At 51.2% G+C, this 15,904-nt stretch overlaps 1 protein-coding gene across 1 annotated transcript; it reads right to left on the bottom strand.

Moving 5' to 3' along the window:
- Nucleotides 1–1,005: 1,005 nt before the first annotated feature.
- GJA3 (gap junction protein alpha 3) lies at nucleotides 1,006–14,083 on the bottom strand. Its single transcript, XM_004281801.3, has 2 exons — nucleotides 13,916–14,083; nucleotides 1,006–2,995 (listed from the first exon to the last, which is right to left on the bottom strand). The coding sequence occupies exon 2, from the start codon at nucleotides 2,976–2,978 to the stop codon at nucleotides 1,746–1,748; it is 1,233 nt and encodes a 410-aa protein (XP_004281849.1). The 5' UTR covers nucleotides 2,979–2,995; nucleotides 13,916–14,083; the 3' UTR covers nucleotides 1,006–1,745.
- Between the last annotated feature and the right edge of the window lie 1,821 nt (nucleotides 14,084–15,904).

The following is a 15,904-nucleotide window of genomic DNA, read 5'->3' as shown; positions in this document are numbered from 1 at the left end:
AAGACACAGTCTGGGCTTCCCTCTGGTGCACTGGTTAAGAATCCGCCTGCCAATGCAGGGGACACGGGTTCGAGCCCTGGTCCGAGAAGATCCCACATGCCGCGGAGCAACTAGGCCCGGGCACCACAACTACTGGGCCTGTGCTCTAGAGCCCGCGAGCCACAACTACTGAGCCCACGAGCCACAACTACTGAAGCCCGCACGCCTAGAGCCCATGCTCCACAGCAAGAGAAGCCACCGAGATGAGAAGCCCGCGCACTGCAACGAAGAGTGGCCCCCTCTCGCCGCAACTAGACAAAGCCCACGTGCAGCAATGAAGACCCAACGCAGCCAAAAATAAATAAAAAATTAAAAAGAAAAAACACAAGTCTGCTGTGGAGTCTGGCCCCAAATACATCATCAGGAAGTTACAGTAATTCACAAAAAGATGAATCAGGTGGGGCAGGGTGCAGTTTTGTGGGACAAGAACTGACCAGCCGCAGAGGAGGTAGGATGTGAGGTGTGACAAGGCCCAGGCTCAACATCACCAGTGTCCACTGGCTTGTACACAAACAGCGACGGGACCCCTGTGTCATCTTCCAGCCTCCCCGGTCAGCGCAGGATCCGTGTAGACGCCAAACGGGGCCCTCGTCCCAACCAGCACATGCACTCACGCGGGCAGGAGACCCCGACAATGTCACTCATGCTTAGAAAGCAAAGAGGCTACCCACAAAGAATGGTTAGGAAACTGGAAGAGTTTTATTTTGTACTGTTAAAAAATGTAGGTCGTGGATTCATCTGTATAAATAATTTTTCTGGCAACAGTAGTTAACTTTTAACCTCCCGTTCAAAAACTTCACAACTTCAAGCGTTTGAAATGCACTTAAAGATTTCCCCTGCTTTTGTTTTTTATGGTCCATTTTCATATTAATTAGCCGACTCATAAAGTCAAAGAATTTCTTTCAAAATAAAGTTCAAATCTCTACTACTATGTAATGGGACACATTTGCATTCTCTTGGTCAGTATCCATTTTAATACTTTTATTTTCTTTCATTTTTTTCCTGAAAGATAGAAAGTGGGGGAAATAGGCTTACCTGTACGATTCAGATCAAAGCACAAAATGTCATTTAAAAAATAAATACCTAAGGCATACCGGCCACACTTTTACTCGGTTTCCTCGGCTGTTCAGACTTATCTCAAGGGTCTGCTCTCCCCCTGCCGCGGCTCTGCCTCTGATGGGCGGCTGCTTCCTGTCACTTGTCATGAAGTGTGTGGCTTGATATCCTGGGCTTCACATGCCGGTTCAGAAACTCAGTGACGCTACATGGACTTGCTCAAAATCTTTTTTTAGTGCGGTTTGGCAAATATCCCAAATGAAATTCAAATCTAAGTTAAAGTCTCACACAGAGATAAGGCTAAGAGCATCTAGACTTGCTGGGCCGTCCAGAGGCTCCGGGGCGGGGATGGGGGCGTAGGAAAGGAAAACCGAATTGCCTGCCACAGACACCCCTGCTTTCCCACCACAGAACAGCGCCCCGCGGAGACCGCAGCACCTGCGGAGGCGGCCGGGCTGCTGGGCGCGGGGGCTGCTGGGAGAATCTCTGGCGGCCCCGCCCCTGCGCCCCCTCCCTGCCTCGGACGCGCTCCCCACTGCCTCCCAGCGTTAGGAACAGCAAGCACTGACACACGAGCCCGACCCTCGCTCGCCCCCTCCTCCCGCCTCCAGGCTCCACCGCCGGTGTGAGCCCCCTGGTCTTGGGCACGGCTAGATGGCCAAGTCACTGGCCCTGGCCCGGCCGCCGCTGGACTTACTGGCCTTGCTGGACCGGCCGGGGTCTGCGGGGAGCTCGGGGGGCGCGTGCAGCTCCACGGCAGTCACCGCCCCCTCCCCGTCGCTGTCGCCCGAGCTCCCCGCCCCGCCCTCCGGAGGGGGCTGCTGGGGGCCGGCCGGGGGCTTCGGGGCTGCGGGCGCGGACAACGGCGGGGAGGCCTTCCCGGCAGAAGTCTGCTGCTCGGCCTCCCGGCCGGCCCAGTTCGGCGCCGTCGCGAGCAGGTGCTGGTGGCCGCCGGGGGAGCCGACCGGGTGGCCCTTGCCGGGGGTCCCGGGCAGGGCTGCCGGCGGAGGGGGCTCGGGGTAGCCTGGGGCCGACGCCTGCCCCAGGGAAGAGGCCGAGGGCGCGTAGGAGGGCGGGAACCCGATGGTGAGGGCGGGTGGGTTGGAGTGGGAGGGCAGCAGGAGGGGCCGCTCACACGCAGGCTTTGCGGCCCTCACGCTGGAGCCGGGAGTGTCCGGGCGGTAAGGGTCGGTCATGCCCTGTTTCAGCTTCTTCCAGCCCAGGTGGTAGATCTCCAGCATGTTGAGCAAGAGGGACACGCAGGCCACGGCCAGCATGAAGAGGATGAAGATGGTCTTCTCCGTGGGCCGCGAGATGAAGCAGTCCACCGTGTTCGGGCAGGGCCACCGGTCACAGCGGTACAGCGGCTTCAGCTGGAAGCCGTACAGGAAGTACTGCCCGGCGATGAAGCCCACCTCGAACAGCGTCTTGAAGATGATGTTGAAGACGTAGGTGCGGAGCAGGGCGCCGGCCAGGCGGACCTTGCCCCGGTCGTCGCGCACCGGGGGCCTGTCCTGCCCGAGGGGCGGGCCGTCGGCCTTCAGCCGCTCTTCCTCCCGCTCCTTCCTCTTCTCCTCCATGCGCACCAGGTGCAGCACGTGGCCCAGGTAGATGAGGGTGGGCGTGGACACGAAGATGATCTGCAGCACCCAGAAGCGCACGTGCGAGATGGGGAAGGCGCGGTCGTAGCACACGTTCTCGCAGCCCGGCTGCTGCGTGTTGCACGTGAAGTCCGACTGCTCGTCCCCCCACACCTCCTCGGCCGCGGCCCCCAGCACCAGGATCCTGAAGATGAACAGCACGGTCAGCCAGACCTTGCCGACCACAGTGGAGTGCTCCTGGGCGTTCTCTAGGAGTCTCCCCAGGAAGCTCCAGTCGCCCATCGCTTCGGATGGCTAACCTGCAAGGGAACAGGCTCGTTACTAGGCAGGCTCGCCAGGTGAGCTGAGGGTGCAGCCCCGGGCAGCCCTGGGCCCCGAGGGCCGTCGGAATTTGCTGTCATGGGGAGCTGTGCTCCTGCCGACCAGCGGGAACTCTCCACGGGAAGGTGTGTGCATGTACGTGCGCGCACAGGTGTGTGTAGCAGGCACGTGCATGCATATCTCCCGGCTGTCCACCGAGCAGGGTTTGGTGGCCGTCCACAGCACGTGTGGCCCTGAGCGGGCGGCAGTTACACGGCACAGGGGCCAGCGTGAGGGAGACGACCGCAGGCTGCTAACGCTCTCACTTCAGAGCCGAGGACACTGGGAAAGGTGCCTGAGGGGAGGGACCTCTCCCCAGCCTCCCGACACCCGTCCTGGTCTAGTCCAGCGGCTCTCAGGGGGCATGGTGCTCTGCACACAGCTGGGTGGATTCCTAAGCGGACCTTTTTGTTCATGTGAAATCAGAGTGATTTTCCCAGATGGCCGTGGTTCCCAGGCCACTGCTGTAACTCCTGCCGTGTCCACCTACTGCCTCCCCTCCCCTCCCTTCTCACCAGGCAAATGTTCCACAAACGGTCAGCTCGCTGCAGGTCCAGCCATGCCGCCTCCCCCTGCAAGACGGGACCCGGGCGCACGTGGCCAACTGCCCCACGGGAGGCGGCAGGGGGAACCCGGGGGCCTCCGTGCCCCGATGCAGGGCACTGCCAGCCTCACGGACACACACACAGACAGACACACACAGACACACACACACACACATGCACACACACATATATACACACTCACGGCCCTCCAGTGGAACCAAAGACAACTCTTCTCACATTGAATTTTAAAATGTTTAAAAATATTGATGTTTATGAGTTGGTTCTGAGGCAAAATACAAAACTTTACTGTGACCTAAAGAAACAGAGAAATGTTAGCTCTCTTTAGACCAAATTTCCAACTCTGTTTTGGTTGTTTGAGATCTTTCACGACAACTTACTCTTCTCAGACCCCACCAGCCCACCTGCCCCTGACTGTGACTGCCACCTGTTCTATTTTGCTTGTTCTCAGAGAGTAAAATGTTTCAATTTAGAGACTTAACTTACTGAACGTGAAGGAAGTCAGGTGTCAGGCACTTTCTGGGTTAAACCTGACTCTCACGCAGACACTGCAGCTGCCCATCTGGGCCTGGACAGCACCGCCTCACCCCGGCCCCCCCTCCCCCTGCCGCCCTCCCCCTGCCGCCCTCCCCCTGCTGCCCCCTCCCCCTGCTGCCCCTCCCCCTGCTGCCCTCCCCCTGCTGCCCCTCCCCCTGCTGCCCCTCCCCCTGCCCCCTCCCCCTGCCCCCCTCCCCCTGCCGCCCCCCTCCCCCTGCCGCCCTCCCCCTGCTGCCCCCCTCCCCCTGCCGCCCTCCCCCTGCTGCCCCCCTCCCCCTGCCGCCCTCCCCCTGCTGCCCGCCAGCCCATCCGGGCAGGACGAGCCCGCTGTGCCCCCAGCGCTTCATTCGAGCTTCCACACCCGCTGTTTCTTCACCTTAAAGCTTGGCCGGGGGGCGGGGCCCGGCCTGCTGACATCCACACTTAGGCCACCGTGGGGCTGTGCTGGCCCTTCGTCCTCGTCAGGCTGCGCCCGCGGGTCTGCTGCCCTCCCCAACCACCGCCCCCCGGCGGCGTGGCCTCAGGCCTCCACAGAAAACCTCCTGGACGGTCCTGACCACCCGTGGCCTTCCCCTTTGGTTCCAGTTCTGAGGCCATGGACCTTTGTCTGACACCTGCAGGCAGAGGGGTTGGGCACAGGGCACTCAGGGCCTCACCAGCTGAACACTGTGGGCCATTCGGTCCTTCTCCTGCCTCCCTCGGGATGAGCAGGTGCAGGTCATCCTCGCTGGGGAGCCGTCGGAGGGATGTCCCAGACCGAGGGCAGCAGGTCCGCACACCCAGCGCCCAGAGGGAGGGGACCCGGAGACTGGAGAGTGTTGCTGGCATCTCCCTGCAGGGCCAGGGAGGCGAAATGTCCCACAGTGTGTGTGTGTGTGTGTGTGTGTGTGTGTGTGTGTGCGCGCGTGGGAGGGGGATAGCACCCACGGCATCTGCCCTTTTATTAGGAAACCAGACACAGGAACGAACCGTCCCACCCCAAACGCCCTCTGCCGAGAGACACAAGCTATCGATGGGCCTGTTCAGTCAGTCAGAGGGAGGAGGGGCGGTGGCCCAGCCTCTCCAGAGCCCTTGGGTCCAGGGGCCGCAAAACACTTTCAAACAATGTGCCTTAAAGCTGCACCACGACCCCCAAGTGCAGCCTACAGAAGGCGGTTACCACCTGCAAACCCAGCGGGCATCTGGCAGCTTCCAAGGCTCACTAAGTCCACGACAGCACCCGTGAGCATGTGTCCCCGGCGGAGAGCCTGTGTCCCCGCGCGAGTGAGACTGTGTCCCCGGGGGCAGCACCCATCCCCTGCACTGAGTGGCAGCACAGGCTGGGAGGCTTTCCTGGGAAGGAGCTTCGTCTCACGTGTGAAGAGCTGTGGAGGTGATGACATCCTGACCCACAATTCTACTTCCAGGACGTCACGCTAAGGAGCTAATCAGAGCCTTTGATAAGTGGTGCACATGGATGTTTACTGTAATACTGCTGATAAGAAGGAACACTTGGGAACGAAGCATCCCCTGAGAGACGAACAGTTAAATGAAGAAGAGCAGCTGTCTGTCCACGGCGACATCATGGTCTGGTGACCCAGCTGCCACGCGCAGTGCTACTCTTCTCTAACATGACCAGGAAGGGAATTCTTGCTTTCCCATCTCCTTGTGTGGCTGGCAGTGACTATAAAAGGCAGTTCTATCCAATGATGTGTAAGAAGTCAGCTGGGGAACCTCTAGGAAAGCTTTTGATATCTAATAAAAGGGCAGATGCTACTCATGCTGTCCCTTCTCCCTTCTTTCCACATTGAGTACAGATGTGATGCCTGGAGCTGGGCAGCCATCTTGCAACCATGTGTCATAAGCGTGAGGGAACCATCAAAAAAGTCCCCAGGCCCCTGCTGTGACACTGTGGACCTGCTGAATTGACCCCAGCTGCCACCTCCAGACTCACAGGAGAGGAGGAACCCTATTTGCTTGTCAGATTTTCTGTCGCCTGCAGACAAAAGAATTCCCAACTGATATGCTATCTTAAAATCTTTATAAAATAAGGCCAGGCATAAGTGAAAAGCCACGGTTCATTCATAACTCCCAAAATGTAAGGTACTCATTAGATTTTGCAAACATTTGTACGTGCAGATAGGAAAAGGAAGGGCAGGGATGATACTGCAATGTTAGCTGCAGGGTTTCTGAGAACTGGGCAATTTTCTGTTCTTTTCATATTTGTTTGCATTTCCCATTACAACTTATCACATTTATCATCATAAAAGATTAATGACCATGACTTTCATTTTCTGAAGTTCTGGTTTTGGAAAAAGTCTGCCAAGTCCTTTCTCATTGTTCTCTCATTATGGTCTGTAACCTTAGATCTCTTAAATCGTGTCCCTAATAAACACGCAAAGGACGAGCACAATACGTGTTGCACCACTGGCCCAACAGTGGCCGTCACGGAGGACGCAGGGCTTGCCCTGGGCTACGTTCTCCTCCCACGGTGGGGCCCCAGGTGCGCAGGGGCCGGACTGTCTCCTCCTGCTCCCGGCCTTCCTACCACACTTTGAAGCTTTGGTCTTGCTGTGGAAAATGCATGAATGAATGAATTAAAAAGTTAACCAAAGGGTTGAGTATCTTTTGGGAGACCGGCAACACGGGGCCCGGTCGGATCCAAACGGGAGCCTCCGAGGCTCCTCAGCCTGTCTCTCCAGACGGCACACAGGGGCCTCGGGGTGTGTTGTCAGTACCACGCATCCCTAACGTCAATTAAGGAACAAAATAACAGCAGAGGATGAGACCCTCAGAACAGCAAGCTCTGCTGGGCCAAGTAAGGACAGAAACGGACGACAGACGGACTCCACGCCCTGCTGAGGCCAGAGTGGGCCATCCTGAGAGGAGTCGGCAGCGGAAACGGACGACAGACGGACTCCACGCCCTGCTGAGGCCAGAGTGGGCCGTCCTGAGAGGAGTCGGCAGCGGAAACGTACCATCCAGGCGCAGGGCCATCTCAGGACCAAGCTAGAGCCGCCCACAGGCCCCAGGGCCCAGCGCTGTCACACCACTGAGCTCACACGGAGGTGGGACGTTAATTATCTTCATGGGATGCCATTTGATTGTTTTCTATTTTTATCTCAAGGAAAAATTTCATTCTGACACTATCGCAGAACAAAGATCTTATGTCTCAAAGTTTACGTGGCCGCTTTCCCATTCTTCTGATGGTTGTGTTTTCCTTCCAAATTATATGTTTCCCTTGGGCTTGAGGTCATGTTGTTCTCCCTCCCGGTCCATCAATGGTTATTTGCTCAGTGGCAGCCTGCTGCCCAACTCTGGGCCACAGGTTCCGTTGGACACAGTAGAAGTAAACACACCTGCTTCTGAAATCTGTGTGTGGAGACGGAAGTCAGGAAAACGGGCAGTGATGCAAGCGAAGAGGGTCTCAGAGAACAAGGACATCTGTGTGAAATCATGTACCCAGGGAAGAGGGGGGTTGGCCGTGGGATCAGGCGGTGCGGCTTCGGGAAGCATGAGGGAGAAGGAGCACCTTTCCAGGCCGGAGCATCGTCCCGGTGGCCGTGGCAAAGGTGCGGCGGGCGGTCGGGGGGCGGGGCGGGGGCCACAGGGCGGACGTTCACTCGGCCACCCCGAGGGCACAGGACCCTGCGAGGGTTGCTCAGAAAGAAGGGCCTTGGGGAGAGGGCGGTGATCTTGGAGTGAGTGCCGAAGGAGGGGAGACAGGGGAAGAAGGCCAGGAAGGAGACACGTCGTGAGGACGGAATAGAGCAGCACGCGGTGTTCGCGCAGAGCCAGAGGAGCACGGGGGCGGGGCAGAGCACGCACAGGGTCACGTCGGAACAGAGCGCAAAGAGGAAACAGAACTCAAAATAAACGTGTCAACGTAACAGAAGACTCACTCTTCTTCTACTCTGGGGAGGTGACCCCAACATGTAGCTCTGTCCAAACTCCCAAGAGTAAGAGCCAGCCCTATTCAGGGCCACAGCAACGTGGAAAAGTTCAACCACAGAGACAAGCATGAAAGAGGAAAAAGCTGAACCTCCGAAGTGTCAGACTGAATAACACGGGACACTTGTTCTCCGGAAGAGAAGGACTGATCTCAGCGACCAGCAGGACACCCAGTGGCCATGGCTGCAGACACATTTGATACCTGGCAGGACAAGTCCTCGGCTTTGTTCTTCATATTTGTCTCAACAATTTTTGGCCTTTTATTTCTTCCATATGAAATTTAGGCAGAGCTTGTCAAGTTCCACAAAAATCCGGACACCGTTTTGATTGGAATTGCATAGGATTCACAGATGAATCAAATCTACCTCTTTACAATGTAGGGCCCCCACCACTAAGCACAACTGTTCCACGGAGGGCATCTTTATGCTGTTGGACGCTGTCCCGAAAGGTCTTATACACCTTTTGTTAGATTTATTCCCAGGTAGCTTTGTGGTTGTTCTAATACTTCGTTCTAAATAGTTGTTTTCATTATAATTTCTGAGTAGTTATTATTGCTACCTAGGAACCTTATTTCTATATATTGATCTTGTATCCAGCGACCTGTTAGAAAGCCCCTGCTAGTTGCAACAAGTCAGGAGATTCCTTTGGATTTTCTGTGAAAGACACACGATCATATTGTCTGCCATGAAGGAGAGATGTCTCGTTCGAATCCCCGTTATTTTTTTTTCTTGCCTTCTTGCATTGGCCTGGACTTCTGGTACAATGTGGACGTGGTGACATCTTTCCTTGTTTCTGCCTTAAAATGAATGCTTCTGAAGTTTTATCACAGAGCGTGATGTTTCAACTTGTACCTGGCAAATAAATTTTCCTTCAGTCTTTTGTTTTCTAAATCATGAACAAGTATGGATTTAGTGGAATACTTTTTCCCCCCTGCATCTATGGTGATTTTTAGATGGTGAAACACCTTACTGGTCATGACTTTATTTATTTATTTTGCGGTACGCGGGCCTCTCACTGTTGCGGCCTCTCCCATCGCGGAGCACAGGCTCCGGACGCGCAGGCTCAGCAGCCATGGCTCACGGGCCCAGCCGCTCCGCGGCATGTGGGATCTTCCCGGACCGGGGCACGAACCCGTGTCCCCTGCATCGGCAGGCGGACTCTCAACCACTGCACCACCAGGGAAGCCCTTCTTAAGTGATTTTTGATCGTTTACATCTTTTGGAGAATTTTCCATTTCATTTAAATTTCAAATTTATTGGCATAAAATTGTTCATGGTATTTTCCTATGATTTTAAAACCCTATGGTATCTGTAGTTAGATTCCTTTGTTTGGTTCCAAATATTGCTTGAGACTTAAAATAGTAGTCTTGCTAGAAGTTTCTCTTTTATTAAAGAACCAACTTTGATATGCTTGAAACAGAATGAGAGTTTATTTTTTTCAATGTCGTACCATGCACGCTATATTCACAGTACACAGAAACATCTGTCAAAAATTCCTGTGGACCTTTTAAATAGATAATGAAGATTTCGGTGTTTACTGGTAGTTTTATAAATGGCATACATACAATTTAAGAGTATCCTTTACCTTAGTATAAAAGTACTCATTATTATATAGTTCCAGGGGTTTTCCTTCCTAATTTTAAGTGGAAATTCAACTTTTCAATAATGTAAATCTCTGGAAGGAAACATCACTCTCATCCAGAAACAACTGACTTAGTGAAATTATAATACACTAACTTTCAACTTCTTTATTAATAATTCTAAAGCTTCTAGGATTATATATTTTATTGGCAGAGAATAAATCTCCAGAAACATAAAATTGTTTTAAAATAATATTTTAATTTAATTATCTTAGTTATTAAATAAGAATGTATGGAAAGCACTTTTAATAGTTCCTGCCATCCATGTATTATTATTATCCTCATATTTTTCTCTTTCATGTGGGGATTTTAATCATTTATGAATATTCAAAAACTCACATGCTCCTAAGTCTTTATTTGGCTAAGGTAAATATGGGTAACACTTTGATCTTTAGTCAGAGGGAAGTACTCATCAGTCTTTGGTTTTGACCTTCTGTCACTTGCAAGCTTAGTGAGAGCTAATTTTAAATTAGAAGCAATTTAAACAACTGTGTTAGTTTAAGAACAAATGCCTTTAATGTTGTATATCAACAATGGCAAAATTAAAAGTACACTTAAGTTTTTAATCCACAGTATTTCCTCTCAAAATACTTGAATAAAATAAATATTCCCTCTAGATATCAGTATCACATCACAGTTCCACAATTAGAGTTCTAATATTAAGCTAGAAATTTACCAGCTGGCCCAGCTTCAGTTCAGTTGACAGAAAATGTAGGTAGTCTGGAGTGGAATTAGAAACATGACTGTCTTCCAAGACGATTCATGCCACGCAGGGCTCCCTCTTTAAACCCTCCAAATAGCTTCCCTGCCCCACCACCCTGCAGGCTCCTCTAGTTTTTCTGCCCATTATTAAACAGCATTATACGTTCCTACAATGACCTCCGGGAAAGACCTAGGAATACCATTAGAGTTTTTCACTTATCCAAACATTTTATTTAGACATTTCAGTGATGTGTTAATTTTAATGTACTTCAACATCAGCCCTAAGGTTTTAATAACTGAATAATGAAAAAAAAGTCATTGCCCTTAACTTAATGCATCACTCTCTGAAGGCTGGTTTGGGCCAAGAGTAAAAAACAATCAAGAAAATTACAGGGGTACAATAGCTACAAGCGCTCTGAATAGCTCATCGTGTCTGAAACACGAGGTCGGGAAGTCTCAATACTACACCAAACCCTGACTTCATAAATGCAGTTAAAAGGTAATTTCCCTGTACAAATCCCAATGACACCTTTCAGGACTCTTACTCATAATCCATGGAAGGAATATAGAGTCATAGCATTTTAGAGCTGAAAGAACCTTAGAAGTGGCCCCAGTACCCTCCTCATTTCAGATTGGGAATGGAGGCCCAGAGAGGGTTCTAGGATTTGCTTGAGGTTGCACAGTGCACAGTGCTGAAGTTGGCACAAAAACCCCTGACTGTCTACTCTGGGTCCCCTTCCACATGACTTCACGGGATTAAGCAGCAGGCAGACTGTCCAGATTACAACACTTGCCTTTTGAGTTGTTTCTGCCACACTTTAAGACATATGTGGAGAGACACGGGTTAGAGCACATTTTAAGCTTTTGCTTTTTTCTTCCAGTCCAGAGTATCTACAATTGTTAAATATTATTGATGTGCTAGTAACAGCCAGTTACTTCATCATATAAACTGCAATTATCATTTTAAAGCAAATTCCGGTATTATCTTCACTCTTGCAAAAACATACTGATTTTAGAGACACGTGTGTGCTGTTTAAGGTCACATGTAACGTCATGTTACATTTCGACAGCCTTATGGCATTTTATTATTCCATTTATATTACAGACACAAATTACATCTGTCAAAATGTTTTCTACTTTTTGCAGAAATAATAATTTCTATAGTATAAATAGAATTTGAATTTCCTTATTCAAGTTTATTTCTATTGGTATAAACCAGAAATCTCTTCCCTGTTCTAGAATAAAAGATTCATTTTAAAGCTAATGGGAAATGGAGTTTCATGAATAGCTGAGCATTCATGGAGCTAATCAGGTGATCTGAATGAAAAAACTTAAGTGATTTTTACATTTAGTATCATTTAGTTTGTTAACAGGAAACTTAAAGCAAACCACAAACTCTTCAAATTAAAGAAAATGTAAGAATGCAGAAACCCTTACATCAACCATTATTAAGTCACAACTTTGAAGATGCAGATACTAAAAAGCAAGCTGTAGAGTACTAACCTATCTATCATGATGAATTTTCCACCACTGTAAGAATGAAAATTAAGATGAAAATCTCTCGCTATTTTATTGCTTTTAAGAATTACATTGAAATTGCAAAAACATACTGGTTTTTTTTAACATCTTTATTGGAGTATAATTGCTTTACAATGTCGTGTTTAGTTTCTGCTGTATAACAAAGTGAATCAGCTACGTGTATACATATATCCCCATATAAACATACTGTTTTTAGAGACACGTGTGTGCTGTTTAGGGTCACATGTATTGGATATTTTCCCTCTTCAAGTTAGTAAACGTTTATCAAACGCTTATTACGTGTGTGGGACTAGGATTACCAGAATAATTCAGATCCCATCCATCCCCTCAGTGTATGGGAGAGGCAGGCTTGTAAAAAACTGGTCAAAATGTAATATGACACGTGTTACAAAGTACTGGTAATGGCCCTGATTGGGGAGGGGCGGGGGCTGATACAGTCGGGGGAGAAGGAGATGATATATTGAGATGGCAACTGAGTTTGGCTGTCTTTCTTCACACACAGACCCTGGGAACCATGCCTTCTGTACAGGGTGAAGTGCTTCTCAAAGGCCTTCCCACTGTCTAGAGTGTCCCAATAATATTTTAATACATTACAAAAACTATGTGTTTACTGATGTATTTATGTGCGATACTGAGGTAAAATCCTAAAGGCATGTGTATCCTATTTATTCTGTTACTTGTTCAAGCAATGGTAACAGGTGAAAGGCGAATTATGGTTTAAATTCTCTACATGTGTGAGACTGTGTAACATGGTTGTGATAAATACATATAATTATTTTGAAGTCTCAAATGTGTAGTGTAAAAGTTATCTTAGTTAAGAAAATGAACACAAAATATAAGCAACATTCAGGGAAATTATGTCAAAATTCTTTTTCTCATTGGCAAACAATGAAATTCTGTTACACGCCATTATTATAAGACAGCTTTAAGCCCGTTAGCATTTGCTGGTCGACATGAACAGCATTGTCGAATTAGTTACAGTTGTAAAGTTTCTGTGAATTACTTTACACGACAGTCACGTGCACTGCCCTCATTAGATGCTTATCTCAACAAGAACCAAACTGCTGAAGCAGTGGAACCCGTGCCAGATCGACTAGCTGATGCTTACTTTGAATATACTGACCTTCGGGAAAAAAAAGTCCTTTTTCCTCTTTAATCTTTTAATGTCTGATTTGCAATACATTTCACACCACATTGATGGCCTGCCAGTGAAGTGAAGCACATGTCATAAATCATCATTCTGAATTCCTGGGTGATAAAAACCAAAGCTGTTCGCATCCCGGCTGTTTGTATACAACCATTTTTAAATGGTACATCTGGGCGATATCTCGATAAAGCAAAAACTGGAGGACTCCCCTGGTCGCTGAAGTCCCTGTCACAAATACTCTGAACCGAGAGGTCTGCACACTAGGACGGATTCTGTTCACCAGACCTCACCGCGACGGCTGTCAGCACAGCCCCAAAGGGGCTCCGGCAGGGCGCAGATAAGGGATCTTTCCACTCTCTGCAAATTCTACTTAAACGCACCACCACGCGCACATCCGGCAAGAAATGAGATCTTGGCACTTAGAGCCAAAGTCTTTCCTTAAAAACTTTGAGAGTTTCTTAAAAGAACGCAGGCGAGGCAAGACCTTCGGGAACAGCAGCGCGCACCCCGCAGGGAGCGTGGCGAGGCCGGCAGCGGCCCAGCGTCCACAGGGTCCTTCAGACCCTGGACCTGAACTTCTAGGGCAGGTCCCGCTCCCCCTCAGGGGAAAAACCCAGGAAGAGGCCTGAAGCCGCCTCCAGCCGCCCACCCAGGAAGCCATCGCTCCGCCGAGCTCTCCAGGAGCAGACGGGTGGCAGTGGCTCCGAAAGCCTCCAGGAAGTGCCCGAGCCCCGCTGTCCGTTCCCGCTACCCCCAAACGCCCCCCAGATTCCCGAGGGAATTCCCAGCAGCCCGCGCTTACCCGCCGCGCCAACCCGGTGCGCTCCTCCCGCGGGCAGGGCTCGGGCCGCTCTGCCGGACACCGCCGTCCCGTGCGCGCGGCTCGACGCGTGCGCCCCGCGCCACCCGGGCTCCCCGCCCCGGAGCCATCCCGGCGCCCCGCGCTGCGCCCCGCGCCCGGGCCCCGCGCCACGCCCCTCGCCTCCGCCCCGCCTCGCCTCGCCCGGCCCAGCCCCGTCCTGCGGCCGCCCCCAGCGCCCCCCCTCCGTCCCCATCCCACATCCCACCGCCTCACCGCGCGTCCCACACCCCGCTCCACGGCCGCCCCCGCCCCCTAGTCCGCGTCCTGCGCCCCTTTCCACATTCCGAACCCCGCCTTCCACAGCCCGCTTCCGCCTGGCTCCACCCCGCACTCCACGCCCCGCGCCCGCACCTGTCCCGCGGCTGGACCTCCCGCCTGCTCGCTGAGGGTGCTAGGCGCGCGGGCGCGGGGCGTGGAGTGCGGGGCGCCGCGCGGGGCAGGGTTCCGCCCGGGGTGCGTGTTCCGCGGCCGCTGCGGCCACGTTGTGCGGGGGCCTCTAAATAGCGCGGCGAGCCTGGCTCAAGTCAGACAAGCTGAATTCAGTCGAGGGCCCCGGGAATCCTGGGGAGGCGCCTTGCCCTGCGGGGGGCCAGGGGGCGGCCGCGTCTACGCTGCGTGCGGCCTGCGCTGCTCTGCGCCCGCGTCCCCCGGGCGGCCCGGGAGGAGGTGTAGTAAATGTTGGGTGACGGGAGGGGCCGGCCGCTCTCACCAGTCCCGAGTGAGCGGCGGCAGTGGGGCAGGAAGGCGGCGAAATTCGAGGCTCTGGTTGTTTTCAAAGCCGCACGGAGCCTTTATTAGCGCTCGGATCTGTCTGATGAGCCATCTGCTTGCCCCGCAGAATTTGCCTGTTCAGTTGAGGTCTGAACTTGAGGTTCTCCCACGGAGAAGGAAAGCTAAGCTGCCAGAGGCATGTCTACAGCACCTTCACCTTGTAGAACTCGGACGTGTTTGTGTGTAGTAGGTGGTGGTTATGTGGACTTAGGTTTTTAGGTTTTGTTTTTTAATTGGGGAATATTACTAGAGAAGGTCTTCAGATATTTTTCTCGATTTTTAACTCTCTCTGAGAAGTGCAAGAATAGTTTTATCTTTTCTTATCTCAGAAGAACTGAAAGTTCTTAATACTTAGTCTCTTAAACAAACACTATTATTGGTATTCCGAGGATAAAAAGTGGAAATACAATATTGCAATAATTTAAAACTTGTCATTAAAAATGCCGATTTAAAATGATATTGTGTCAATCAAATGTTTGTACGCATATACATAGCAGCATTATTCACAATCGCCAGAAGGTGGAAACAACTCCATGAATAGCTAAAAAGATGTGCTTATATGTACAATGAGATATTATCCACCGGGAAAAAGGAAGGAAATTCTGATACAGGCTGCAACACGTGACCCTCGAGGACATCATGTTAAGTGAAACAAGCCGGTCACGAATAGACGAACACCGTACAATTCCACTTATATGAGGTTACGGAGGTGATTGCAGAACAACGCGAATGTACTAAGACACGGAACTGCACAATTAAAATGGTTAAGACGGTACATTTTATAGCATGCATATTTTACTACAGTAAAAATGTTCAGTGATGTTGTGTAAAGATTAGCAAGACTAGAAGACACTGGTTTCCTTACGTGTCATATTGTACGTACTCTGGGTAGACAGCTAAGATGTTAATCATGTGGTTTAAGTTTTAGTTGTAAAGACTGCTTCTCATTTGGTTTCAAGAGAGATTGTGTTTAGGATAACTTCAGGGAAATATATATATGTACATACATGCATATATCACACACACACGCGCACATACACACGTGTGCGCGCGCCAAACTGCTTAGAGCCGAATTCTCAACTGATAGGTCCCATTTCCATATTCGACCACATTTCCAGCTCAGAAAAGTGTGCAGAGACGAGAGCCCGGAGCGCACTG

Source organism: Orcinus orca, chromosome 18 (genome assembly GCF_937001465.1).
Source record: "Orcinus orca chromosome 18, mOrcOrc1.1, whole genome shotgun sequence".
NCBI lineage: Eukaryota > Metazoa > Chordata > Mammalia > Artiodactyla > Delphinidae > Orcinus > Orcinus orca.
Note: the sequence above shows the minus strand (reverse complement) of the source record. Positions and strands in the feature narration are given on the sequence as shown.

Bases quoted from the DNA above. Each gene is read 5' to 3' on its own strand.
- GJA3 (XM_004281801.3), bottom strand. From the start codon at position 2,978: ATGGGCGACTGGAGCTTCCTGGGGAGACTCCTAGAGAACGCCCAGGAG.